This window comes from Drosophila miranda, chromosome 4 (genome assembly GCF_003369915.1).
Source record: "Drosophila miranda strain MSH22 chromosome 4, D.miranda_PacBio2.1, whole genome shotgun sequence".
Classification (NCBI taxonomy): Eukaryota; Metazoa; Arthropoda; class Insecta; order Diptera; family Drosophilidae; genus Drosophila; species Drosophila miranda.
In genome coordinates, this window is record NC_046677.1 from 17,457,421 (window position 1) to 17,484,991 (window position 27,571).

Sequence of the window (27,571 nt, forward strand, 5' to 3'; positions counted from 1 at the left end):
GTACTTTTTTACTTCTTAGATAAAAGGAACGGTCGGTTTTTGGAGGCAAAGCCAGCAGATATTGAAACCGACACAAAGAAAAAGTTTCTAGGGGTCTGTTCCATAAATAAATGCGGACCAAAAGCGGACCAAAAGCGGACCAAAAGCGGACTAAAAGCGGAGCAAAAGCGGACCAAAAGCGGACCAAAAGCGGACCAAAAGCAGACCAAAAGCAGAGCAAAAACGGACCAAAAGCGGACCAAAAGCGGACCAAAAGCGGACCAAAAGCAGACCAAAAGCAGAGCAAAAACGGACCAAAAGCGGACTAAAAGTGGACCAAAAGCGACAAAAGCGGAACAAAAGAGACAAAAGAGACTAAAAGGACAAAAGCGACAAAAGCGGACAAAAGCGACAAAAGCGACAAAAGCGACCAAAAGTGACAAAAAAAAAAAAAAAAAAAACAAAAGCGGACCAAAAGCGGACCAAAAGCGGACTAAAAGCGGAACAAAAGAGGACCAAAAGCGAACCAAAAGCAGACCAAAAGCGGACCAAAAGCGGACTAAAAGTGGACCAAAAGCGGAACAAAAGAGCACCAAAAGAGGACTAAAAGCGAAAAAAGAGACAAAAGCGAACCAAAAGCAGACCAAAAGCGGACCAAAAGCGGACTAAAAGTGGACCAAAAGCGGACCAAAAGCGGACTAAAAGCGGAACAAAAGCGGACCAAAAGAGGACTAAAAGCGGTCCAAAAGCGGAGCAAAAGCGGACCAAAAGCGGACAAAAAGCGGACTAAAAGCGGACCAAAAGCGGACTATGGACCAAGTGCGGACCAAAAGCGGGCAAAATGCGAACCAAATATTCGTATTTTCAGGGAATTATAATTTTAGTTAAAATATAGTTTTCATTCGTCTCCTCATCAACCAGCAGCACGACTGGTGGGCGATATTTGGGACATTCATCCTGCGGTACATCCGCCCATTGTTCGCTTTGCTTCTGCCTTAATAAGAAAAGACATCACTAGACACTTTGTAAATGTCTGGAGGCCATGTGATGGGAGTAGCCGCCTTGGGGTGAAAAAAACTCCAACGACAACAGCTCCAGGGCTGCCTATGAGCGTTTAGGCTCATCATAATATACACCTATCCATTTTCTTTTATTTTATAGTGCTCATGGAACTTGTATTGTTTCAAGGACCTTGCCAGGTGAGGCGTGCAAATCGCTCACCGGTTGAAAGACCCACAATTTAATATTGACCTGGGCTGAAAAGTGACTTACAAGTTGATTCCGGCTTAAATTTCCAACGCTTAGGACTAAATGAAATGCCCGTGTAAACACGGATCTGGGCTTCCACTTGAGATATCGCCGGGCCGATATCCATCCGGGATAGTTTGTCCTCCTGGTGGGGACAGGGGGGGAGGGGGCCCTACGTGGTCGCACGTATGCGCATTCGTTAGCCCTAACTAAAGCTGCGTGCAAATCCCCGGCAGACCATAAATTACACACCAAACCAGACATATTTTTGGAAAAATCCTTCAGTCTGCACGCGGTCGGGTCGGAGGGTCACGTTGCACGTGAGAAGTTTGAGCAAATGTCGCACGGAGAACGGAGCCCGGAGCCCAGAGCCCGACAGGGTTGCCCCTGTTGCTGCTGCATTCGTAATTAAATAAGGCAACAAGATGTCGACAATTGGGGATTTAAATAAACACACGAAAGCTATTCCCGACTGTGACCCACATAACTCTCTTCAGGCCAAGCCCATCCGCTCCTGGCCCGTATCCGCAAGCACACGCAAAATCCGGGGAAAGCAAAGTTAAGGCGCCGCGGTCGAGGCTCTGTGAAATTAAATAAGTTGGGCAACCGCTAACGAGAAAGGTGTCTGGCACTAGGAATTAATGCAGCGGTTATGTGAGGCCTCCTCCCCGGCGCCGGATCTGACGGCGGTGGCAACGCGTAAAATTGCAGAGCACATGTGCTTGGAGTTTAATCTGTTTAGGCAACACGAGAAGCGAAGCGCCTGCCGACAACTTGGGCAAAACTTCTGGCGCCAGAGCAAGGTAGCGGCAACTTCCGCCGGAAACCGAGCAAAAGGGGGGCAGGAGCGGCAGCCATGCGGGTCACAGAATAATGCACTAAACGCATGGAGCCAGTCTGCAACACTTTTACTCGTGCTCCAACAGAGTCGTTAACAATAAACAAAAAGTCCATGGAGATACCCTAGCAAATCGATTGTTTCACAGCAAGGAACACGCCAAGTGGCAGGATATTTAGGCACTTAAAGGAGTTGGAAATGCCTAATACCCACTGCCAGAGTATACAGATGTTTGTGGCAAACATTTAATTGCCATTGCGGAGGCCTTGTTGTCGGCTGCCAGCAGGCATCAAATTTCAAACAAGATGTTCCCAGACACTGCCCGTAGGAGCCAGGTCTCTGTCTCCTTAGTTATTCATTATGCTGCCACACCTAAATTAATACACAGCATTTCAAATTACCATTTCCTTTGGCCAAATACGTTTTTCTTTTGGCCAACCGCAAAACAGTCCGAGCCCACATTTCGTTTGCGGTCGGAATACTCGCACGTCAAGGAAAATGACAATTTCTAAATTCAATCTGCATATGTACAGCCTTTAGCTGCATTTTATTTTCTTGTAGATACATTTAAATATTTAAGGAAGAATAAATTAAGCCAGATAAATACCTTTCTTTAGGGGTATTATACGCCTTTGTGCCTCTTCGAATCAATCTTTAATCCAAATATCTACCCTGTACGCTTGATCTAGTCGTTATAGGTCATATATTTCTATATCATCCCGCCCTGATATATCTTTGCCCATCTTTAATCGAAATATTTGCCCTTCTACCCAACTGTTCTTCCATTTGTTCCTGAACTCCTTTATATTTAGTAGTAATAGGTCATATATTTCCGCCCTCATAAATTTCCAGTGATTATAGAAAATATTTGTTTTCCATTACGAGTCTGGGAGTCCTTTGATTTAATTACGAGTGCCCTCCCTCCACAACGTGGACAGCTTTAGCTCTGGACTTTGCTGGGAATTTATCATTGCCAGGACACGGGCCGGGGTCGGGGTCGGAGCCATGATAAGTTTGCTTGCGGCAGTTTTCATTTTGAATTCTTGCTTACCTTTGGTCGGGTGGAAAATTAATATTCGTTATCGTCTCGTAAGTTGTTCGAGTGCGAGTGCGAGTGTGTGTGACAAATACCCGTAATGCCATCTGATTTACGGCGTGCGAGCCACACAAAACACCGTCAAATGGCCAGCAGGCTTAGCAGGGGGCTCCTGACAACTGCAGCTGCATTTGGCCCGGACACGCCAGGACACGATTACCGAAAGGACCCAGGACCAAGGACGAAAATTCAATTCAATTTATGTGAACGCGACCCAGATGGGCAGGAAATATTTTCCAGCCAGGACTATTTCCATGATTAGTTAATTAAAACGTCAGCTTTCATTCGAAATGAACTCGGATTCGGGCCGGTTCTGGTCCGGCACAGTCCTGGCTTTGTTTGCCTGTTGGGCTTGTGTTTGACATTTATTAATTTCGAATAACATTCGGTAATGACACACGTTGGCCAGGTGCCTTTGCTTCTCCGATGGCTTTGTGCAATCGAAGCTGACACAGAATTTAATTGCTTAATTGAAGATGGACACTCACAGAGCCGAGAGAGATACCCGCAGGAAGTGCGAGTCCTTTGGTTGGTTCTTTGAATTCGTTTTCCACAATTTTCGATTTACATAATAAGTCCGTAATCTAAATTAAAATCAACGAGTGGCTACCATTTGCATTAATTAAGTCTGCCCGGCAGTGCCCGTCAGGCGGCCAAGAGTATTGATTGGGATCATTTCTTTGCCCCAACTTCCAGTCACATCAACGCCATCATCTACCGCAGAGGGAGCAGACCCAGAGACAAGTTCATTTCGTGCTTCCTCGGAGCCGCAGAGCCGCAGAGCATCGGAGCATTGTCAGCGCCTTTAATGGTCCAGGTAATAAACATAAAAACTAATTTCCCCCCCCCCGAAAAACGCCAAGAATGTTAATCAAAAGATTGTCCTGCTAGATTGCGGCCACAACAGCAGCAAACGATTGCAGGGGACACCCATACACCCAACAGAATGTGTGTGTGTGTGTGTGTGTGTGTGGGGCCACCGTATACGAGTGTGTCCTTGGGTGGCGCCGTATGGGGTTGGTTCGGGGCTCTGCGGTTTCTATTTTGTGGTAATTTCCGTTTATGTTTTTGAATTTTTTACTCACGGCTGCGCAAACACAACTGACTGCTGATGATGGCCTGGTCCTGGTCCTGGTCCGTCCTGCCCTGTCCTGGCCTGGCCTGGTACAAGGCGCAATGTTGTCTCCTCTTCTCCTATTTCGTATTTGTTTTTATGGAATTAAAAAATTGCTGAAACTTTAATTAAGCATGTCCCGCAAAAGGGCACGAAAAGCCATCTGGCTGAAATGTTTTTCTTTTTGTTGTAACAATTTTTAAATATTTAAATACAGAACATCTGCAGGACTCTAGGACTCTTAGGCATCGAATGCAGAATAGCATGTGAAATAAAAACTATGTATTCAAAGGGGAAATTCGTTGCAGAATAGCATGTGAAATAAAAACTATGTATTCAAAGGGAAAATTCGTTATGCAGAAAATTCGTAATTATTTTCGAGCCAAATTTGAGGTTGGGTTAGGAAATAATTATTCATAAAGGAAGCTCACGTTTAATTTCCCTGAAATAGGTGTCAGGTTTATGTTAATGAATCATTAAGTCATCTATTTTTGTATTTTTTCAATTAAGATTCGTTGTCGTCGAGGAAAATGTTTTCCTTTTGAAAAGTAAGAAATCTGGCGGATTGTGAAAACGGGAGCCCCAATTCATGTGATTTAAAAAGTAAATTGGAAAACTTGTTGGCTAATAGAATTAATTTTTGCGGAATAATTGCAGTGCCTTGCAGTGTTCCGGAAATAAATTCGTTCTACAGAAAGCTTCGTTATACCTTCGCGAATTTAATCGCTTTTAATGGATTGTTCAAATTCTACAATTTACAGATTTTCAAAATCTATTTGCATATGAGTTTTTACTAGATTATAAATAAAGCTCATATGTAAGTAAGAAACAATTCATTCAATTCAATCTTTTCCATCCACCGAAGCGGGACTTTTTTTCAACCGATTTTATAGTGAAAATACAACTGAAAAACCGACAAAAACCGAATTTTTGTTGCCCGTTTTCAGTGAAATTATTTAAAAATGTAAATTTGAAAACCATTCCGCCGATAAGCACCGCATTTGGCACCTGAAAAACAACAAAAACAACAACGAGAAATATCTTGTATTAAAAGTATTATCCATTCGCTGTTACCGTTACTCTTATTGTTGCTGTGCATATTGTGGAGTAATAAAAAATAAAATATAAAAGAACAAAGCGGCAATGCTTTCAACTGTAATGATAAATGAACGCAAACTCCGAACATAAATCAACAGAGTGGAGGGGGATTGGATGGGGCTGCACCTCTGTGCTGCTCCGATGCTACTGATGGGATAAGCCCAACTTCGGCGGAGAACTAACTACAAACGGCAGGAGTACGGGTACGGGCAGGAGTACGGGTGCCATCGTATCACCCGCCCGTTGGATGATTTAAACGCGAATGCCTCGACTCCAAAATGTGTTGTGGGAAATATGCACAAAAGGAACACGGCAAAGTGACATGGCAGAAGCGGAGGAGAGGCGGAACATACATACATATACACGCACACAATATTTTTTTAATTTTTCACATATTTTTTAACAAATGAAAAAAAAAAAAATAAAGGCGAGAGCCAAAGGTGCAGCATGGCCCAAGCCCGGTCCTCCACAGAGACACCTATGGAGGGCGAAAGACCGCCCGGAGGCAGTGGCACGGCCACAGCAACGGCACCCATGTGGGTCACACACACACACACACACACACACAGAGGTACACCGTATCCATATGCATTCGTATTCGGATTCAGAGTCGCATCCGACGCGAGTTGAAACATTTTTTACAAAAATTCACCCAGGGGATCGAGAGGTATATTGGGATCGAGGTCATGGCCCAACTGGATTATCGATGGGAGGTAATTGGTGGGGCTTCAGGTTTCATTCAGGGTTTTTCAGGGGATAAGGGAGACTTTATGGTGCAAATTTTCGAAAGATATATCGTGATATTGTATCTTAATATAGGGCCTGTGGGAAGAACAGTCTTGAAAGAGTAAAACCATGCTTGGAAAGTAACCTCTTTAAAATGGTTCTATAGATCGATTCTATGTGTATTTTCTTATCATGACTCCCATCAAACCATGTGTAGGGCAAAACGAGAGCGGAATGAGATGAAAAACTGAAGAATTACTCCATAAGATACTAGACATGAATGGAAGATAGATGTACATACATATACTCAAAGCTAAGGAGTTGAGGAGTCTAGCTAGGACTTAGATGACGTCTATTAAAAGACTCCAAGACCTATAAATTTCGTATCCTTCAAAAACAGATTTAAGTCTTTACTGGGTATCGCCTCGTCGTGCCTTGGTCCTGGCCCCCCGTTTCACTTGTTCCAAAATTGCATTCTGAATAATGTAGTGTTAATTCTCGAGAGTGCCATGTTCCCTGTTTTATGGGTTTAATGCTTTTGTTTATTGGTCTGCTGTTGCGTCAAGCAGGGCTCCTGCTTGGGCCCGGGCCCGGGCCTCTGCCCCTGCCTCTGCCTGTGCTTGGACATGGCGGTGGGGATATGCCAGGACATGTGGGACTTACAGAAAGGATACTGTGTTGGATACTGTGTTGGCGGTGCTGCTGTTTCTGCTGACATCCGATAAGAAAGCGCGCATTGTTTGGCCCTTGGCTTTGGGACCGGTCACCGCGGTGGTGAATGGCAACGGGAACGAGAATCGATCCGGACAGTTGACACGGCGTACAAATTAAATTTGCATTCCACCGGGCAACGCCCCGAAAACGGGGCAGAAGGTGGCGCTGATTATTAATTGCCATAAATAATCCCGGCAAAGCAGCGTCATAAATTACCAAAATAGATGGAATGTAAAATGTCCCTAATGTCAGCCGAGCACGAGGGCGTCTCCGAGGGCGTGTCAGCCATCTATCAGAACTATTTCGGTGTCCATTCGGTGTCCCATAAATAGCGAATGGCGAATGGATGTCCCCAACAAACATTTTAATCGATTCTTTATCGCCTTTCAGCACGAACACTTTCGGTCCGGTATGAATAAATTAAAGTCGTAATGGACAATCAATAATTATGATTGACAATATGGTCGCTGGCTCTGTCGCCGTCCCTGTCGCAAATTCATTAATTGATGTCCCGACACATTTCATTCCGTCTCATCTGCGACTCTACCAATCTGCCGTGGAATTTGATTTTGTGTTTGATTTGGTTCGCTTTTCCTCTGGATAAATGTTGATTTGAATATCCCTGTATGTAAATGATGTGTAGGAAAGTGTGGCTTGTGGCCGAAATAATGTGAAAACTTCATGAATTGCAAATTTGATTAATTTGACAAAAAAAAACTACCAATATCTGCATATATGTACATATATCCTCGAAACATTGCCATGACATAAATTCAAATACAGGTTGTTTATTTCATTTGATTTGTTGCTTCAGTGGGTTACTGTGTTGTGTGCTGATGAGCTCTAGTTTTATTCGGGTATAAATTCGGGAAATAATGAAATGTTGTGTTCCCCCAGACAACCTTTCCTACCTTCAACCGTGGCTGCAAGACGGCAATAAAGCATGAAGCACCAGTTCATGGCCTACAAGATCTACTTCATTCATTTCAATATAATTACATATACATACATATGTATAAAAAAAACATACATTACCTTAAATCAGAGTGTGTGTTGTCTTTCATGAGTTGGAGAGTCTCGTCTCGACTAAAAACACTCAACAATGAATCCATAAGCTATTATAGGATATTTGTACGAGGCTAAAATACATGTGTGTTGGATCCTAATATTATTCTCAGTGTATTCTGAGCCGCTAACAATTTCATAGTGTTCTTTTCCGTTGCCTTCCTTACGATTTACCGTTTCTTATTGTCCACCGCCTGACCGATTGCTGTGCATGCTTGGAAGGGAGAGAGTGCGTAGCGACGGAGGCAACTCGCTCAGAGAGGATCAAAAGCGACAAGAAGAAGAGAGCGCGCGTTGAGCGTGTTCCTCTGCGGCCATGTGTGTGGGTAAGAAAGAGAAAGAGCGGCCATGGAATTGCGTCGCAGAAAAGAGGGATGGCTTGGCAATACTCAGAGAGTGTAGCGAAAAAATGAGTCGGGAGAGCGCCGAATCCACACCGTTGACCGCGGAGTCGATCGCTTTTTGTCGTGTTGCAATGGAAACCCATCCGGATTCTAGGTCGAAATATTAGTTTTATTTAACAAACTAATGTTAAGAGGATTTGGCCTAATAGAAATCAACATTCAGCTTAGCTTTCAATAATCAATTTCCAGAGAGCGCAATTATTTTTCTTCCCAACGATTCCGCACGGGGAATAACGATAAAGGTAATTTTTATGAATATTTTAGGGCCCTGTAAACAGTTTTTGCCTCCAACATTTTCGAGGGCAGAGGCATTTTTCCATTTAATTTAAAGTTTCTCTTTTGTATAGTAAAGGGCTCAATAATAATGTTAGGGCGGGTGGATGTTTTGGGGCGTTTTGGGGTGGCACACACACGGACACACATGAGCTCTCACATCGCCAGACCCGAGCGAATGAACAGTTTTAATAATTTCGTTTTATGGAAATGGCGCTCGGGTTAAATGATTCGAGAAGAATGCGAGGAGGAAAAGTCGTTGCGTTTAATGTTTTGCACGGTAAACCGTTTCGCTTGGCTGGCGGCATTGTGCAGGCTACACTCCCACCCGAAAACCCACTCCAGGGCCAGGGCCAGCCCAGTCGGTTCAAATTTCAATCATTTCGGGTGGCAGACCCGCACTCTATCTGGACCCGGACTCGCTATCTAATCAGCAAAAGTCGCTGCAGCAAATCTCTTTTAAATGAGCCACTAATTGCAAACTGAAAGATAATACACAAAGAGCCAGCCCCCACCACCAACCCCAACCCCAACCCCTTTGTACAAACTAATCAAGGGGAGATACGAGTGGGGGAGACTGGGGCCACCTCCATGTCCGCCAGTGGCAAAGGAAAAAACGGAAAAAATATCCTAGTTTAAGGAGCAATTATCGCAGAGATAGGGAAAAGGAGTTTTTGTTTTGCGGCAAGTTTTGGGGATAACTTTTGGTTTCTGTTTGTGAGGCACGTTTATCAGTCCGTAAGTTTCCGCCTCTCCAGCTCCAGCTCCAGCCCCGGGTCTCCGTCACTCGAGTATCTCGTGTATCTGTGAGGATGCCCTGCCCTGCTCATTGTTAACTTTTTGCCTTACTAATGTCCATCAGAGATACAAGGCCAAAGTTTTATTTTGTAAGCAAAGTGTGGGGCCCCGGCCAGAGCCTTTTAAAACTTATCATTCCCGAAGCCAGTGCCCACGTAAGGAGCACACATGTGCGAGTACTTTCGTATCTGCGATGGCTCTAATCAGTCTGGTTGTGTTTCAGGGTGAGTTGTGGGCGGCCACTTCCAACTCCCTTCAAGTGGATTCTGGCACATGCTCCCCTCTTTCTTCCTCTGGATTACCAAACTTTTCCTACTTTTTCTATTAAGAGTGTGTGAAAGCCTTTAGCATAGGCAAATCAAACTCCAGTTAATGGCATAATTAGGGGCAACACTCTTCAAAGAGGGGGAGTCAATGGTTTCCTGGTGGTCCCAACAAATCTGACATCCTCTGGCATGATAATTTCCACACCTTTGGGGTTCTGCTCTTCGAAAAACTCTCTTCAGTCACAGAAATCAGTTCCTCATTTGGTGCATATTTTATGCCTAGGACCCTCTTTCTTAGTTTTGGGAACAATACAGATATATCATTTTCTTTTTTCTTTTTTTTTTTTTCTTTACTAGGGTTTTTTTGCAATCTGTGTAATTCTTTGTGGCTTAGTGGTGGTGGGATTTGATAGATGATAAAGAGCCAGAGACTGCCTCCAAAGAGCGAGAAGATGGCATACTTAGCTCCAGGAAACCAGGAAATCCTTGGCCTACTTCTCAGACAAGTTCGATTTAGCTCTCTACTTTCTATATACCCGTCTATCCATCGGTTACACAAACGCGTCTTTCAATTAGTACTTCGTTGGGTCCTTCCCTGCCAGGCCCCAGGACCTCCCTGTACGAGCATGTAAAATATATATAAACTTTGCACACTTTAAAATTCCATCTTTTAATCAATTTAATCACAGAGAGGTATGTGCTCTTTAATCAAATCCAAGCTGAAAATTAAATTGTTGCAAAAAACATGTTAAATTGAATTTGATTTGTTCGAGGCACTCCCTTTGAAGTTGTCACACATTCCCCCGCTGTATGCCCCTGTTCGCAGGAAGCTGGAAGGGGCCTGAGGTGGACAGACAGCCGGTATGTGTATGATGAGATTATTTGAATTACCTTTGCAATCAAATTGACACCACATAGACGTCCCGGACTGACGGGGACAGACAGTTGGACAGCAAACTGACGGCGCCAACCGGCTGCGAGCCCCAGCTCCAGCCCCACCTCCAGTCTTCCATCGAGGTCCCTTTGTCGGTGGAAAGTGCAGCAGGACACACCACAGGCTTCTCCCAGCTGTCAGTCCGAGGCACTTTACATAACATATTCTCCTACGAGCATGATTCAAATAAAAGGTACCCCAATCGCAAAGCAGGCCTGGAAGTAGGCCTTTAATTGGACGTTACAGGAACCCCACCCGTTCGTCATAAACAGTCGGGCTTTGGAAGGAAGCACATCTCGAAAAAAAAAAAAAAAAAATAATGTCTGATGTGAGAATAAAATTCGATTGGGGCGACGCCAGTGTGGATCAGCCCATGCCACAGGCCTTCAAGGAGAAGGAGGTGGCCAAGGCCGGCTGCCACACCCCCCGGGTCTACCGCTTCAAGGACATCTACGAGGGCAAGAGGAAGCAGCTGCTGAGCAAGTGCCTCGAGGCGGAGCGCAAGCAGCGCGAGTTCCACAGCCGTCCAGTGCCCAACTTTCCCCAGATCCACGAGCGCCAGGCGGCCAAGCCCGTCGTCCACCGTGTCACCCAGCCGGTCACCCCCAACGTGCTCAAGAACTCTGCTCCGGCGGAGATGAGGCGCCGCCAGCGGCTGGAGGAGCAGCGCCTCCGTAAGGAGCGTGAGGACTACCAGAAGCACCGCCAGTTGACCACGTTCCGGGCTAGTCCCAGCCCGTTCAGCACTACGCCACGTTAGTGGGGAGTGGCCTTCCTTTTTCCCGTCATCCCTTTGCCCCTTTTTCAATTTTGTTTTGTTGTTCGAAGAAATTAAATTACTATAATCAGCACAGACGTACACCCATGAGTGCATGAGTGTGAATGACTGCACAATCAATTTGTTCGGCATACCCTTGGCGAGGGGTACACCACCAAAGGGTCGAATATTGGCGCACTACAACGAAATCCACCTCGATAGGGTATCCCACAGTTCGGTCTCCCAGGCGAGACCCATTTTCTGGTTTAAAATGGCTCGGGTCGGTGGCTCCATCAATCAAGTGGCCCCCGACCCAGCCCCAGGCCAGGCCACAGCCAGTCCGCAGGGCAGGGCCACGCCCACGTGTGCCCGTACAAACAATTTGTTGTAAGTGTATCAATTGATGCGCCCCCGATGCACGTACGAGTGTGAGCTTTCCACGTGTGCCAGTGTGGAGGAGGAGTACGTCACATAATCAAAAGCACAAATACTAAAACAAGCACTCAAACTGTCAAAGCGATGATTGATAGTGTTGACATTCGCTTTTTGGCTCCATCAATGCCCCACCACCCCTGGCTGGGCCCCTGGAAGCTGACTTTTTGTGCATTGACTTTCTGTTAATGGGACGTTTTGGTGGCGGTGGGGAGGGGGGGCTTTGGGTTTTGTCCATTTGAAAAAGATTCTGATCCCTATCCCTCTCTTTCATTGATTGTGCGAGCGTGTGTGTGTGTGTCTGAATGATGAATTGCATTGCATGTGTTTATCGAGGTACACTGAAATTTGTATTTATTGCAAATTTGCTGGCCAGTTGAAAGGTGAGCATCCATCACCTGCTCCCCGATTGAATAGCAGTTAAGCAATTAAATTCCTACAAGACTCAACAGCAGATGAAATTAACACAATTACCTCATTCGATATATTCATTTCAGTTATACTTTTCGCTATATTTACTTATTGTTTCAATATAGAAAATTCTCTTCCCTCTTAACAGCTTGTGACAACGCATCTATGTTATTTCCAGACTGTTAATACAACATGTGGCCTGCTTAACAGTCTGTTAAATGATGCCAGAGCGAAAACTGTGCTAACGGTTAAGGCTGCCAGCGGGGAAGTTTACTTTTCCTGCAGCCTAACAGACCTTTGCTTCTGTTAAGGCGCACTTAACAGTGGTTTTGAATTAACGGACGAGAATATGTTAAGTTGATGGTGCTTTAACATACTCTGTTAAACGTGGAGCCAAGGGGTTTCTCTTATTAGTGGTTTTTCTGGGTAAGCAAAGGTCTCTCGCTGGCTAGATTCGCTTTAAAAATATACAAAAACAAACCAAATTGTACTCTACTTTCGTACCTATCATTGCTTTTAACCCTAGCTAGAATATTAAAGTACTAAATGCAGGAATTATATGATAATTTTAAAGGAAATGCATTAGTTTTAGAAGAAATATCGTTCATCGTTGAGCCTAGACAAGGGTCTTAGGAAAAATGTTTAATTTTTGTATATTTATAAAGTATTTGAAGAAAGGAGAAATCTGCCCAACACGACAGGTGTTCTATATAGAAAGGCAATAAGGGAGAAGAGCTCCTATATTCGATTAGTCATTATTCCACAGATATTCCATGCTGTATTGTTAAGAATTCTCAAGCTAAATGAGCAAAGTGGATAATAATCAATAGCAATGAGGACTCTACCGACTGAGAGTACCCCTCAGGAACTGGGCTTTTAAGATCTTTTGAAGATCAGTCCTATCTACCCTGTTCTATATATGTGGTATATGGTGAGGGTGAAATAGAATTACTTTTTGGATGTTTTACTTCTCCGAACACGACTTTATTTTCCTGATGCGCGATCTACCTACTCTTTATGTGGCCGTATCTTCGGTATTTTCCTAGAGTGGCCGTATATTTATGGATTATTGATTAGGATGACTATCGCTGATAGTTATCTACACAATATATAGGTCAAGTGTGAGCTGTTACAGACCTATGACTTATTCTACCTTTTTCTTCTACAAGAGAGGGATTTGTGTGCCAATGAAGTATTAAATATAACCAAGAAGATCCTGGGAGTAGGTCTCCCTTCCAAGCCTTAGCTCACGGGCTCTCTCCGGCTTAATAGAAGAACTACCTCTAAGATTTTCTTAGCTTTTCTTAGCTTGGATCAGGTAACGAAGAAGCTGCTACCAGCCTTTAAGGAAAGGCAAGGCGACAGGCATCGACAGGCCAGAAGCGGCGTGTCCCACATTCTGCAGACGGAGATGCAAAGCTCTGTGGCAACGGATCGGAGCTGAAAGGAGAGGAAAGGAGAGCCAAACATCGCAATTGGGTATTCAGCGCGGAACAATGTCCCGAATTTGATGGGCGGTTGCATGGGGTAACGGATGCGTGGGCGTGGGCGGGGGCGGGGCGGCGATGGGGGGGGGGGGGGGGGCGTGCGCTCGAGTATATGTTTCTGCTCGTCTTGGGCTTTTATTTTGTGGCTTTTATGAGAAGAAGCTTGCGGTTAAATGAGACGCCTGCCGGATACCGGATGCCGAATACCGGGTTGCGTCTCTCTTCCCCTCTGCTCCACTGTGTTACGGGGGAGCACGGAATTTAATAACGCTCTGATGCATGCAAAATAACACACATAAAAAGTAAAAATGCACACGCAAAAAAGCAAACAAAGCCCCCGCTCCGCCGGAGAATTGCACGCGGGATGCGAATGCGGCGGTATCCAAGAGGCGGTGGGCGGTGGGTGGTGGGCGGTAGTGGAGCTGCAAGCGCGTCGGTGAAAACAATTTTCGCAGTCAATTTTCTTTTATGAGCAGAAAATATTTCGCTGTGAAAATATTATATGAATATTGGCAGCCGTCAGCCGAAGGCGGTTTCAGCCTCTGACTCTCAAAAACGGAAGCCGAGCTTCGAGTGGCTTACCGGGGGCAGGGGGGGATCGCATATTGCAAAAAACTTGCACAGAAGTGGCCGTCATATTTAAGTGCCGCCCACCCCCCTTCCATAGGGGGAAGGGGGGGGTGCTACACACTTTAATTGCAGTGGCAGGCCTGACGTTGAAGCGTGCCACAATATTGAATCGCTCCAGTTTCCAGTTTCGAGTTTCGAGTTTCCATATTCAATTTCACTTTTCGGCTTTGTAAAGGTTTTGCCAAAGGGAACTTTGGACATGTCGAGGGCTGCATACTCGTATGTGGCGGATTCCCTTACAAACTTCCCTTACACCGACCAAGGGATACCCTATAGGCGAGCAGAGCTGGGGGAAGTGCAGGAGATTTACAAAAAGGAATCTTTGTATCTTTGTTCACAAAGAAATCAAAGCAGAAAAGGTCACAAATTTAAAGAAAGATCCATAAAAAGTGGGGTATAAAATCTGAGCGAACGCCCAGCGTCTTCAATGAGGCTCATAAAACGAAACAAAGGGCCAGGACCAGGACCATGGATGGCGATGGATATGGTGGGGCAGGGGGCAAGGGGGCAGGGGGCAGGGGGCGGGGGGTGTGGGGCTTGGGGTGGCCAGACGCACAGCAATTGCTGCAGAAAGTCAAAGTCATTAAAAAGTAATGTCATCGTCAACATTTCAGCGCTGCTCCAACCACCTCTCCACCCCGCCCACCGCCCTGCCCCACCCCCAACATCGCCCACAGTAGCCCCTGGCGCTTAGTTGCCGTTTCAACTCCTTCAGCCCTCGTGCGCTCCATTAATGATGGATGACGACTCGAGTCGACTAGCCCTCTCTCTCCACTCCTCGCCCCTCTCGGCCTGGGCCAGGGGTCTCGTCTCCGCTCACCGAAAATGATTTGATGAAAACATTTGAAATTTTTATCGGGTGCAAATTTATGCAGAACTGTGGATGTCATCGCCGTTGCGTTGGCCGCAGAAAAATGATGACGATGCCGTTGTGACGTTGAAATATGAAGGAACATTACCTTTCTCCTTGAGATCTGCTTCTGACGCCACCCCCCCCCCCCCCACCCATGGCAAAAAGGGAGCAATGCGAGTGCCGCCTGGTGGCTGCCGATAAGAAGTCTTTGTTGTTGTTTTTATGGGATTCCATTTTGATTAACATTAGGATTGCACTTAAAATTTGTAATAAATGACTTTGAAATTGATTGGAAGCTCACATTCCTCTCCTTTGTACGACCGTCAAGGCGTGCCACGCTCGAATACACTGCAAATTAAATCTACTTCGTTGCAAACGAAAGAGAAATCGATATTTCTCTCCCCAGCTTCGAGTTCTCTTACGGGGATCAATGAATTTAAAGGCGCTTCATCACCACCCACTTTGTGGGTATATAGAGGCTGTAGAAGGTAAATTTACCTGCTTACCGGCTACTTTTGCTTATGCTTATCTCTACTTCTGTCTTCTTCCTCTGCTACTGCAAAGAGAGATCAATTCATTTGCACTTCCATGCACTGCGCCTACACCGCGCACTGTAACTCTCTCACCAGTCTCTCCATCTCACTCTCACTCCCACACTCTGTTGATCTGAACACAAGCAGCATGCCGAAATTATAGAATGCGCTCTCTTTACGATTCTTATTTGCACACTTCGTTCTTCTCTTTCTCATTAAAAACGGTGCCAGAGTGCTCACCGTAGTGCTGAGACCCGAAAGAGAGTTAGCGAAACACGTTGAAAAAGTTCATCATGGCCGCGCTCTCACAACACGTGAAGTAAGAAGAGAGGATTAACTGGAATAGAATCTTGAACGCTTAAAATTTCACCCACGCACTCTCCATCTCCCCATACCACCCCCACAGAGCATAGACAACGAACAACAGACAATAGAAACAACGAAAAACGCACCCACATTACAAAAACAAAGACGCTCTCAACGTTTTTCCCAGCTTCGAGTCAATGCACTGTTCAAAAATGAGAGAAGAGAGGAAACGCGATGCAAATATTGCCGGTTTTAGATCCTCTCAGCGAAGGTGCGATATTGAAAGACATTATTAGCTGTTCTCCCCCGCTTCAGGTCTTCAAATTAATAAACCTTTCCTTTGCTAATGATCTCATCAATGCACTGCCCATCTCCACCCACCCCACCCGTCTAGAGCATAAGTTAACGCAACTGCAAGCACACACGCACACACTGCAAAAGCAAAAAGAGAGCGCTAACGCTCTCACCTATTACGTTTCGTTCACCTACGAGTGACCGAATGCTGTGTCAAATTTGAGTGGGAGAGAGAGCAACTATAAAGAAGATCAAAGAACAAACGCATTTGCGCCGCTCTCACTTTCATTTTTTCACCCGGTCGAAGCGCGCGTTCGGAAGTCAGCTCCGCGTTTCAATCCGAGAAAAGGCGGAAAATGGTGAAAAATCCAACGGGAAAAATGGCATGCAGGTGTGTGAAGTGTAGTTTTGTGTAGTGGTGTAGTGATCCGACATAAATATGCAAAAAAAAGTGTCTTAATTCAAGAAAATGTGTGGAATAAAGGGCGGGGGCGCAATAAGAGGTAGAAAGAGGAAAAATGGCGGCATAAATGCAGTTCGACGAAGGAAAAGTGCGGAAATTTGTGATATATATATTTGATATGTATGCAGATAAAATCTTTTTTTTGCATAATTTCTTTTTTTCATGTGTGAAAACTTAAAAGGTTTTATTTTTCCGTTGTCTTGCTTATTTTCGTTTCGTTTTTCGTTTTCGCAAAAGTAGCTAAAGAGAGAGGGCGTGAGAGAGCAATTAGGAACAGAAGCAGGAGATCAAAGAATGAACGAATTTGCACCGCTCCCTCTTTCATTTTTTTACCCGGTCATGAAAATGCGGAAAATGGTGAAAATTCCAACGGGTTTAAGCCACGCAGGTGCGTGAAGCAGTGATCAAATAAAAATTTATAAAATAAATTAGTTTTTTCAAGGGCTATGGCGCAGAAGCAGAACAAATGGCGGCAAAAATGCAGTTCAACGAAGGAAAAGTGCGGCAATGTGTGATAAATTTGATATACATACATATGTACATACATATGTATATGCAGTTAAACATATTTTTTTTTGCATAATTTCTTTTTTTTTATGTGTAAAAATCTAAAATGTGTTTTTGTCCCGTTGTTTGGTTTTTTTTTCGTCTGATCAACTTGGCAAAAAATTCGTCAAGTTTTGTCCCTTCCTCACTCTCATTCCTCGAGAGTAGTAGCGGGATGTTGCCAAGAAGAGAATCAAAAGGGAATGAGTGCTCTCGTTCCAAGGAGAAGTTTTGAGCTTCCAGCGCCGACGGTAAAACCGTGAAAACTGTTGTGAAAAGCCGAAAAAGCGATGAAAAGTGCTAAATAAGGCAAGAAAATTCTGGGCCATGTTTGTGGAGAGTCAAAAGCTTGGGAATAATTAAAAAAATATCGCAGAAAGTGTGAAAATGGCACAGGAAACATTGAGCGAAATGCATGGTACCACGCCATGATGTCACCTTCGAGCTTGAGTTTTTTTGCTCTCTTCTTTTTGTGAGAGCAATGCCCATCACGACGGCAAGCAGCGAAAGGCGATATGGGAAAAAAGTGAGTGAAAATGTCAGAGTTTGAGTTTAAAAAGAAATATAATTATAATTCTAATTCCTGATGAAAGTAAAATATGTTTCCCAATGAAGGGTTTATTGGGGAAGAAAGTAGGTAAATGAAGGTTGCTTCCGATGTGTTCTGTTCTGCATAAACTGGTGGGGGATACACACATTTCCTTCAACAATAAATATGTATGTTGGAATTTTCTCCGAAATACAGTGCAGTGTGTACCCTGCAGGTCATTGTTTCCTTTAAAGTGAATATTTCTATAGCTGTACAATGGTCTCTCATGTTTTTCCTGGAACATGCCTGTGGAACAACTTTGTACTTTGTCCGTTGCTCTTGGTTTATTATTGTCTATTCACCTTGCTGAATTTTTTATTACAGCGCATTTATTGCATAAACTTTAAGCAAATTGCAAATGAAAGTTTCTGGGATTTTACATGGCAGTTTATTGCATTGAAATGGGTTGTGAGGGGGATTGTATCTGGTACATGCGGGGGGTGTAAGGACCATTACGAGTACGAGTACGAATACGAGTACGATTATATGGTCATGTGCCGGTATGAAAGTTTTCCTTTTTTTTTTATGCGTATGTAGCCCCCAAGGGGCAGAGTGGCTACAACATTCTCGTACCGCTGTGTGGGACTTCAAGTTTTTATTGCCGACGGCTGTCTCAGGGATGGTTCTGGCGGATCTGTTGTGGGCACGTGAGCTCCCACAGGTGACGATGGCCTCGTTTATGAACAAACAGCAAAACAGCAAAATGTTGTCAACATTTCAAATTTATTTGTTCAATATAGTACAGTGCAAACACACACACAAACAGATGCCATCTCCTGTATTGTACATGTGTATGGCGGAGGTCTACATATGTCCGTGTTGTCTCTGCTTTGGTGGTGGGTGTGTGTGTGTGTGTGTGTGTGTGTGTGTGCGTCTGTGTGTGTGCGTGTTATTAAATTAAACACAGAGCCACCATCAGGACTGGGCCAAAAGCATTCATTAGCCACGTTTACTGCACCCGTGGCGACCTCCATTCTGGCTGATGAGTTTTTTTTTTGTTTTTGTTTTTCCTGAAAGGAAAACTTTTTGTGTTTGTTTTTTCGATATACCCTGGCTGATGGATTGGATAAGGGATAAGTTTTGGGGAATCACGGAATCAAGGGATGTCTGATACCATCAAAAAATTATTTGTTATAATATTCAAGGCATTGAAAGATTTCCCGAGAGGCGACCAATAAAATTTATTCCAAAGGAGCTTGCCTACTGGGTATCAATCGGTCGACACTTCCTTTGACGAAAGCGAGGGATCGAGCATTTTTTCATTACTTTGTCTATTTGCTTAGCATTGTTGTTTCTGTTGTTTCTGTCGCTTTTGCTGTTGTTGCGGCGGCTGCTGTCGCTTCGTGACTTTGCCGTCGGATGTTGGGTTTTAATATTTTGCTCTTGCTCGTCCTCCCCTCCCCCACCCCATTCGGCTCTCTAAAGCGTCACGATGACGACTACGTGAGCCTGTTCGCACTCAGAAATGATTATTGCACACCATTTTGGCAAATGGCGCTGGGTTTTCGCTCTCTTTGCAGAAAAACCATTGACATTTAAATAGAAACATACATATACTTGTTTGTTCGGGGGAAAGAGAGAGGCTGAGAGAGGTGGGCTGCCGGCAAATGCGATTCTCTGGGCCGCCCCGCGCATTAATTCTAATTAACTTTTTGCGGGCGCCTAAGCCAAAGAGGTCCGACCTCACTGGCCCCACCGCAGTCGGTTTATGAGTACTTTTTGGTGGCCTTCTAGGCCCCGGGCAGGGGGGTAGAGGGTCTGGCGCTGGAGGGGCGGAGGATTCTGGCTCCGAATTGCGCAACAAATGAAGTGCAGGCAATAAAAAGCGACAAAGGCAAATGGCAAAACGTAGTCGTTGCCGGTGTTGTCGGTGGGTCCCCCCCCCCCCCCCCCCCGGTCTCCTTGCTGCGTTTCATGCGTTGAGCCATGAAAATGGAAATGAAAATTTATACGCTCTGCGGCGGGTACGGGTCCTGGCCGCGTCCTCCGTGTGATTAAAACACCTGCGCCGACAGCTGCCAGGAGCAGACCAGGACCCAAACAGCAGTACCATTAGTAACTGGAATTTCCCCCGGAACGACTCGACTACGGCGCGTGATTGTCCCCGGCCGGCCGGATGGCTCGGCCCGGATCGGATCATACATAGGTTTTCATTTGGCCGGGCTAATGAAACGTCATGTTATTTATGGCCGGGATGCGATGCGCCCTAATGCAAACGCATTTCTTCTCATTTGGCTAGAAACCGGGCTAGAAAAGCATTTCCCACAGAGAGATTTCCCAGGGCTCGTGGGCAGCCTTCCGTGCGTACAACAAATATTATTAAGGAAATTAAGGAAGAAACATCTAACGGAAAAATAACATATAAGCGGAATGGATATGAGGTGTATTTTAAGGGGATATTCGTGGGTAATAATGATTATTTTGATTCGATTAAAAGAGAATTGAAAATGAAACAGAAGAATCATTTAGATCTATCGTTTATTCCCAGTTAAAAAGGAGAACCTCGTTAGAGAATTGTTTTGCGGCTAGAAGATGATAGTTTTTTTTGTGCCATGGAGGAAGTACATGACTTCCTGTTTATCTTCCCACTCTCTTCCACAAAGAACCAGATTCTTTGGATTATTTGGCGATCAGTACTACGTGAAGGAGATGGAAAGCAACAAAGAGATCTCCGAAAGACTCCTCTGTAAATGGGAGTTCAATCCGAAGTAAAGCCAGTAAAGCAAGAGGGAGTGCCTTTCGATTAACGCTCGTCTTCAAGCGGAAGATAAAGCAGGGAAGGGTACACACGATACCTTCTACATATTCGAGAGTGGAAATAATGGTATAGGAATTGATTGGATTGGCATGGGGATACATGCCACATGTGCTGTGCATTCTCCAAGGAAGTGGATCCCTAAGATGGCGTATTCTGTCATTCCGCTGGGGTTTCAGGAAAGGTTTTAAACACATTCCTGCCGGAATCATGCCAGGGAACTTCCAAACGTGTTTATATTTCAATTTTCCTTAGTTTTGAATTCTATTCCAGTAATTCTTAGATGAAACTATCATTAGTTGGTGTTTTCCGCTGTCCAAAATGCACATATATGGACCCTTAAGAGCCTAAATTGTGGTGCTACTGGAGGATGTTCAGGTCAAGTTGGAGGAGCAGCTCGGAGCCGTCGGATACTGCCCACAAAATGTAACAAATAGTAGTATTATCCGTATACTATTAGTAGTGGATATAGATTATGCCTTAAACCAACCTTAAAGTTAAACTCGAGACGAACCATTTGACACGCTGTTCAATTTGTCTTAAAAATCAGTGCAGGCCGGGAGTAGCCCCCAAGCCCCAATCCCCATACCCAAGCCTCAATACCCGACGAGAACCGATCCAGGCAGGCATATTGCTCACTTGTCGCTTCAGTGAATGGGCTTCGGCTTGAGCCGGGGTCTCTCGGACCTTTCGCAACCCAAACGTGTTCGGCATTGATAAATTTGCAGGCGGACTCGGGGGCTGGCCCCCCCCCTGGCCAACGGGGGACCCAAAATGACTTCCAGCGGTCACGCCATTAAGAATGCTAATGTGTCTATTCAATGCGAATTTTATGCAAATGGCGGGCGGCGGCAAGGTTAAAAGCAAAATAAGAGCCGCGCTCTGGTAATGCGATAAAAAATTTGACACATCATCACTTTTCAATAAAATCAACAAATTTTATTTGAGTCACCCAGAGGATGCGCCTCGCTGCGCCCCCCCCACCGCCACGAAACTTTCTCCCCAGTCGTTTTTCTTTCTTTCGAAAGCAAAAATGGTCGAAGGCCCGGAAGGATGTGGGGACGGGGCAATGGTAATGCCATTTTCTATAGGTGGTGGCTGGCGGGTGGCTGGCAAGGGGGGGGGGGGGGGGCTGGTCCCCATGGGAAGCTTATCCATTTTGGCCATACGGTTTCGGGCATGTTTCGTTCGTTGTGTGTGGAAGAGCTTTTCTTTATTTTCCTCCATTGTTGGCTGCCTTTTCTTTTGGCTTTTCGCTTTTGTCCGGGCTTTGGACCATGGCCATTGGCAGCATGATGGGATTTCAGCTGGAACTCGAAAATACTTTGCGTTTCGGCAAATTTGAAATCCGGTTATGTTACTAATTTCCCCCCCTTCCCCCCATTCCCCCGCTTTCCATCTGCGCGGCTCGAGTGCATCGTTCTTTTTAAAATGGGCTTTGGGGCTCACTGGCATTCGGCATCAATTACAGCTACGCTCTGGATGCCGCTCGATGCCGCTCTCGAAATGCTAACCCAAAATGTCAATCACGTGATTGATGGCACTGACAATTGAGCCGCCGCTGGGAGGGGGAGGGGGAGGGGCACTGGGACTGGCACTCGTTAGAATCGCTCTCTCCCAACCCCCGCTGCTCTGTACGGAGTGGAGCCTTCGAATCCCCTTGGCCTATGTCATGTCACGGACTGCGTTTTTCGTTGCTGTCAACTCACGAGCCGCATTTCGACGAATGTGGCAGCTCAATTCCACATTTAAAAGGGCGGCTTTCCAGCCTCTTCGATGGGGGGGTTTGCCACTGAGAACTATCTAGAAATAATACAGAATAATACCCTTAAATGCCAAAGTCTCACAGGCCTCATCCTCATCCCTGGAGCTGTGTAAATAATCACTTTTAACGCCTCGTTCGGCACGGGGTGCCAAAAACATTTACCTTTATTTTCTTTGCTTTAATTGCTTGTCCTTGTCCTTGCCCTTGTCCTTGTCTGGGCCAAGGCGTGGCCCATTCGAAATTTGCTTCAGCTTTCGTGTAAGCATCGCGTGCAATTAGTTTTTCCCCCTCAACCCAGGGAAAACATACACCATTCAATTGAACAAAACGAAACGCTTATCAAACCATTAAGCAAACAGCAGAAACGACAACCAACCAACAAACAACAAAAAACAATTAAGATTGCTGCACAGATCCGCGCTTTTGAGGAATATTTCGCCAATTCAAGGCATGGAAATGTCTTTCGTGACCATCGCTTGAAAGTGAAGAAGGAAAACCTTCAACTTTCTGAAGAAGTGGAACGGAAGGATAAGAGACTTGGACATCAACGTGATTCTGAAGTGGCAGAGATATCAGGGACTTGAGCTTCTGCCTCAAAACTCTTGGAACTCGAAGGAATGAAGGGTACAACGATGTGAGCCTTCTTTTTTCTTTGCAAATTGTAGGAGGAATGGTAGCTCCCTGACTCCGATGTACTACACAGAAAAGAACGAGCTGGATATCAAATCGGAATTCGTTATTTTATGGGATCATTTTTTTCGTATTTTCTCCTGGAAAACCTTTGGAAATCGAATAAGTAGGGAAACAGAAGGTGAACGGCTAACATAACCGTCCCGCTCGCACTAATGTCCGCCTTGTTCGACGTCCATTTCAACCCTTAAATCGTTGGGTTGTCGGTCTTTCCCATGATGCAATTATAAAAGGTGGTCTCGTCGGCAATTCGTCGTATAATTCCATCCATGGTCTTGTCAAATTGATATTATTTTCACTAAGGACCGTAAGTAAAGAATTTTATTGTTATTTTTGTGGTTCAGAAGAATTAAATATACCTATTGACTGCTTAAAAGAAAAAATCCATGCATTTCCAACAAAATTTCAATATTTTTGATTTTAGGAATAATCTTTGGTGATAATAATATTTATTTAATATATTATATATATATTATAATTTGTATTTATATTATATTTTGTATTTATATTATATTTTAAATTTATTTTATTTTATTATATTTTATTCTATATTTTATATAATACAAAAATAATTAATAATTCATTAATAATTAATTAATTAATAAAACAAATTTAAAATATAATATAAATACAAAATATAATATAAATACAAATTATAATATAAATATAAAATACAATATAGAATATAAATATCAATATAAAATATAATGTAGCATATTTAATTTTTATTATTTTTTTTATTTTATTTTAAATATCGATTGTTTTATTTTTAATAATACATATTGTAGTTTGCTATTTTAAGATCCAAAACTAAGGATTAGTTTTCTCTGAAGAGCTTGAAAGTCCTTTCTGTGCGACTGCTTTGAAGAAATCTTCAATAAAAAATCATTAATAAATTATATTTATATTTTCCAGGCGTCAGCACACCCTCGATAAAGAAATGCTCTTCCAAGTGGATGAAAGGTAAGCCAATGTCTCTGCCTATATTTTATCCTTTTAATAATCTAAAGACAGAAAGATTAAGGTCGCCCCTTAGAACCGGCCTCCCCCCTTTTATGTTTCGGGCCATCTCCGGAGGCAGTGCCCCCATCTCGGGGCAGCATTCCCATTGATCTTTCCTACATGGGAAACTATTAACTTTTGAATTCCTCTCGCAATCCTTCCTGAAGACTCTCGGGTCTCGTGGCATCATTAAAAAGAAAAAGAACGCTCTCTCTCTCTGTTTGGTGCAAACAAAAAACACACACAAAAAAAGAGAGAATTAAAAAAATGTGACGTCAATTTAATTAAAAACTTATGAATGAGTGAACAAAAAGTTTGCTCATCCTTAGACCTCAAGATGTTTTTATCGTTGTTGTTTGCACAGGCGGCCCACAAAGGCCCACCCTGCCACACACACACACACACACACACACACACACTGGGGCAGAAAGTTTACGCCTTTTTGTGTGGCAGTGGGGTGTTGGGGGGCGGGGGGCGGTGGCTACAGATCAGCATACGTACGGACGTACGACTCTGCCTGGAAAAATCATCAAACTTTCCATAGCGTAAAAATATAATTGGAGAAATTTAAAAAAAGTTTTGTTTTAGTTTTTTCCCAGAGAGCGATGAATGCCAGATATATCGTATGGTACGAGTATCGTATCGTTGGCTTTGCAGAATTATCTTGAACAAATCCAATTGCCAAATCGATTTCAAAAGCCGCCCCCAAAGTTTTCGTATCTTTGTATCTTTGTATCTTCGTATTTGGCCAACGCTCAAGAATGCACTGTAAATGTATTTACACAATTTTGTCTCTCTCTCTCTCTCTCTCTCCGTCTCTCCTTCTCTCGGTCGCAATTTCACATTGGCATTCCACATGGCATGAACCCCCCCCCCCTCCCCCTTGGTAGTAGTGCGGCTTTTGGCCATTTCATTGTGTGTGCAGTGGGGGAAAAAGTGAATAAGAAAATTTGTTTACCAACTTTCGGTGTAATTTGTAAACATCAAAGAGAATGGCAGGGAAAACATGTCGCCGACTGAGTCAAAGGGATCAAGAGTTGCTTTGCGAATTCGTGCGGAAATCTGCTACGTGTGCGGCATGCCAAGACGCCAAGAGACCCCATGTGCACGGGTTGGAGCCCCTCGGGGCCACTGACAATCCGCATTGGAAATGATCTGGGAGGAGGAGGCAGGAGGGGAGAGTAGATTCAAGGTAAAGCATCCATTTATGAAGGTTAGATTTAAATGCAAGGGAAGGCTCTTCAAGCCCAGGACTCTGTGGAACCTGCTGTTCCGCAAAGTTATGATAACAAAGAACTAATTAAGAAACATGACGTCCTTATGACAGCCGCTGCCTCGCCAGGCTACAGCATCGGCTACAGCATCGGCCCCAGCATCGGCCCCAGTGCCAGTGCCGGCCTCGGCCTCTGCCTCGCTGATAGCTTGATAGCCTGATGTACTAATTAAGTTTTGAACGTGACGAGAAATGGCAAGTAGCAATTCCGTTGTTTGATTTTTCGCAGCAAATTTCTTCGTTCTCGATTTTTTTTTGCCCCCCCCTCTACCCGCCCCTCTGAATAATTAGCTGCAAAGTGGCCAAAACTTGATGAGCTTCACGTCCAGCGTGGGCGTGCGGTTTACTGTGGGCGAAACTACAAATTAGAATTCATTTTCATGATGCCTCTTCGACGGAAACGAGATCCAAGCAGCAACGAGAGAGCATGGAGCATGGAGCATGGAGCATAGATTAATTATGGGTATTTGTAGGTATTACATATCCGATAAATGGACAGACACACACACAGTACATAGTAGAGGCGATTCAGTTACGGGTGGGTATGCCTGCCCTTCCAAGAGGGCACGAATCTCGGGACTAAGGTAACCATGATTGCTCTTAAGGCTCCTGCTTCTGGTTCTGGTGCTTCAAGTCGGCTCCTGAGACCTCTGACCTTTCAAAGTTGGTTTAAGAAACCTTTCGAACCCGCGAAAAGAGTGACAGCTGTGATACTTATTGTTTTGGATATTATAGGACCCCTCCTATGGCTCATATCCTGCTTTGTTTTCTCCTATTTTTTGGAGCTGGTTCTGCTTTCTAGTTGCAGAAACAACCGCCTTAATGTCTTTTCAAGATGTGACTGTTTTTAAAGCCCCAAAAACTACTTTAACAAATCCCAGATACACCATAGCTTTTTTTTAAGCCTTCTGTGTCTTCCGAAATTCAACAGAATGTTTTTTATTTCACGCATAACTGCAAAAATAGTAAAATAAATGAATACAATAATAAACCTGCTTTTTTCAGTGGTTTTAGGACTTTGTAAATACCTTATCGATAGGTTTTTAATGGCAAATTTGTGTCGCATCAGTGTAACTTTTCCCACTCAACACGTCTACGGGGAACCCTTCGAACGGTGGGATTTCTTGACAGATATGAGACCTCAATTCCTATCCATTTCAGGTGGACAGCCTAGGCTATCGCATTTAAGTAATTTTCAATCAATTTTCGTATATATACGGTGTACAGACAGTGCCGGACTTAAATGTTTTTCAAAGCACTAACTGTACAATTTACGGCTGTTTTAAGAGCTCTTCCATCGCAACTTTTAAAAGAAATATATTTTTATCCAATAAATTAGTCAATTTTCTATAAGGCTGACTAATTTTTAAAGGCCGGACCTTAATGCATTATTTTTTGCAATTTTTTAAGCCAAAAATGGTCTTTAATTTGTCGCAAAAAAGTGCAGGCACATGAGCTATGTTCTTCCTATTTCATGGCTCTGTAGGTACAAAGTATCTATGTATATACACTGCTCTTCAGTAGGTTAGACGCAGCCATTCTTGCATTTTTATTTTTCAAGAATTGAAAAAAAGTTGATATGCAAATATTGGCTAACCAAATAACCAATTCTTCAAGTATGTCATTCGAAAAAATAGAGAAATTTAGCAAAATAATGTTTTTCAAACAGTTTCTTAAAGCTGTGTTAAATAAGGTACTTTTTCTTGGTCACTAGAATAAACGCACTAAAACTAATTAATTTTTTGAAAGCAAAGTTACTTGTATTAAAATTTAATTTTTAGATTTATTAGAAAAAGAAATAAAATAATTTCAGTAATGACTACTGCCTCCCTTTTTCCGAAATAACTTCATATATCCGGTCCTTTTTTGGATTATATTTTATGATCTATCTTTTCCCATAGCCAAGACTTATTTTTACCAATTCCGCTCAGGCTCTGGCACTCAGGAACTCCGAGTAAAGCTCGAGAGTAATCCAGATGTCCCTGCGTCTCTGCACCTCTTTTCTGCTCCCCCCATATCTTTGATTCAGATCGGCTTTCGCGCTTCTTTTTGAGGTTTCATTTCATTTCGTTTCGTTTCGCTTAAGAAATGTAATTACCACGAGAGCGGAGAGGAGCGGAGTGGAGCGGAGAGGAGAGGAGAGGAGCTCCTGGTGGTGTTTTCCTTTCGGCTTCCTTTAATATGCATTTTTCGCGCTCTCCACTGCTTTTGTCTCCACCGAATGGGGGAACG

The 27,571-nt window shown here is 44.0% G+C and overlaps 1 protein-coding gene and 1 long non-coding RNA gene across 2 annotated transcripts; both read left to right on the top strand.

Moving 5' to 3' along the window:
- Positions 1–10,872: 10,872 nt before the first annotated feature.
- LOC117188716 lies at positions 10,873–11,313 on the top strand. The gene has a single exon (XM_033392984.1). It carries the CDS (start codon positions 10,873–10,875, stop codon positions 11,311–11,313), a length of 441 nt encoding a protein of 146 aa, XP_033248875.1.
- A 5,222-nt stretch (positions 11,314–16,535) lies between these two features.
- Positions 16,536–17,243, top strand: LOC117188938. The gene is made up of 3 exons (XR_004473005.1): positions 16,536–16,647; positions 16,960–17,107; positions 17,162–17,243. It is a non-coding gene; the product is annotated as an uncharacterized LOC117188938 (long non-coding RNA).
- The last annotated feature ends 10,328 nt before the right edge of the window (positions 17,244–27,571 follow it).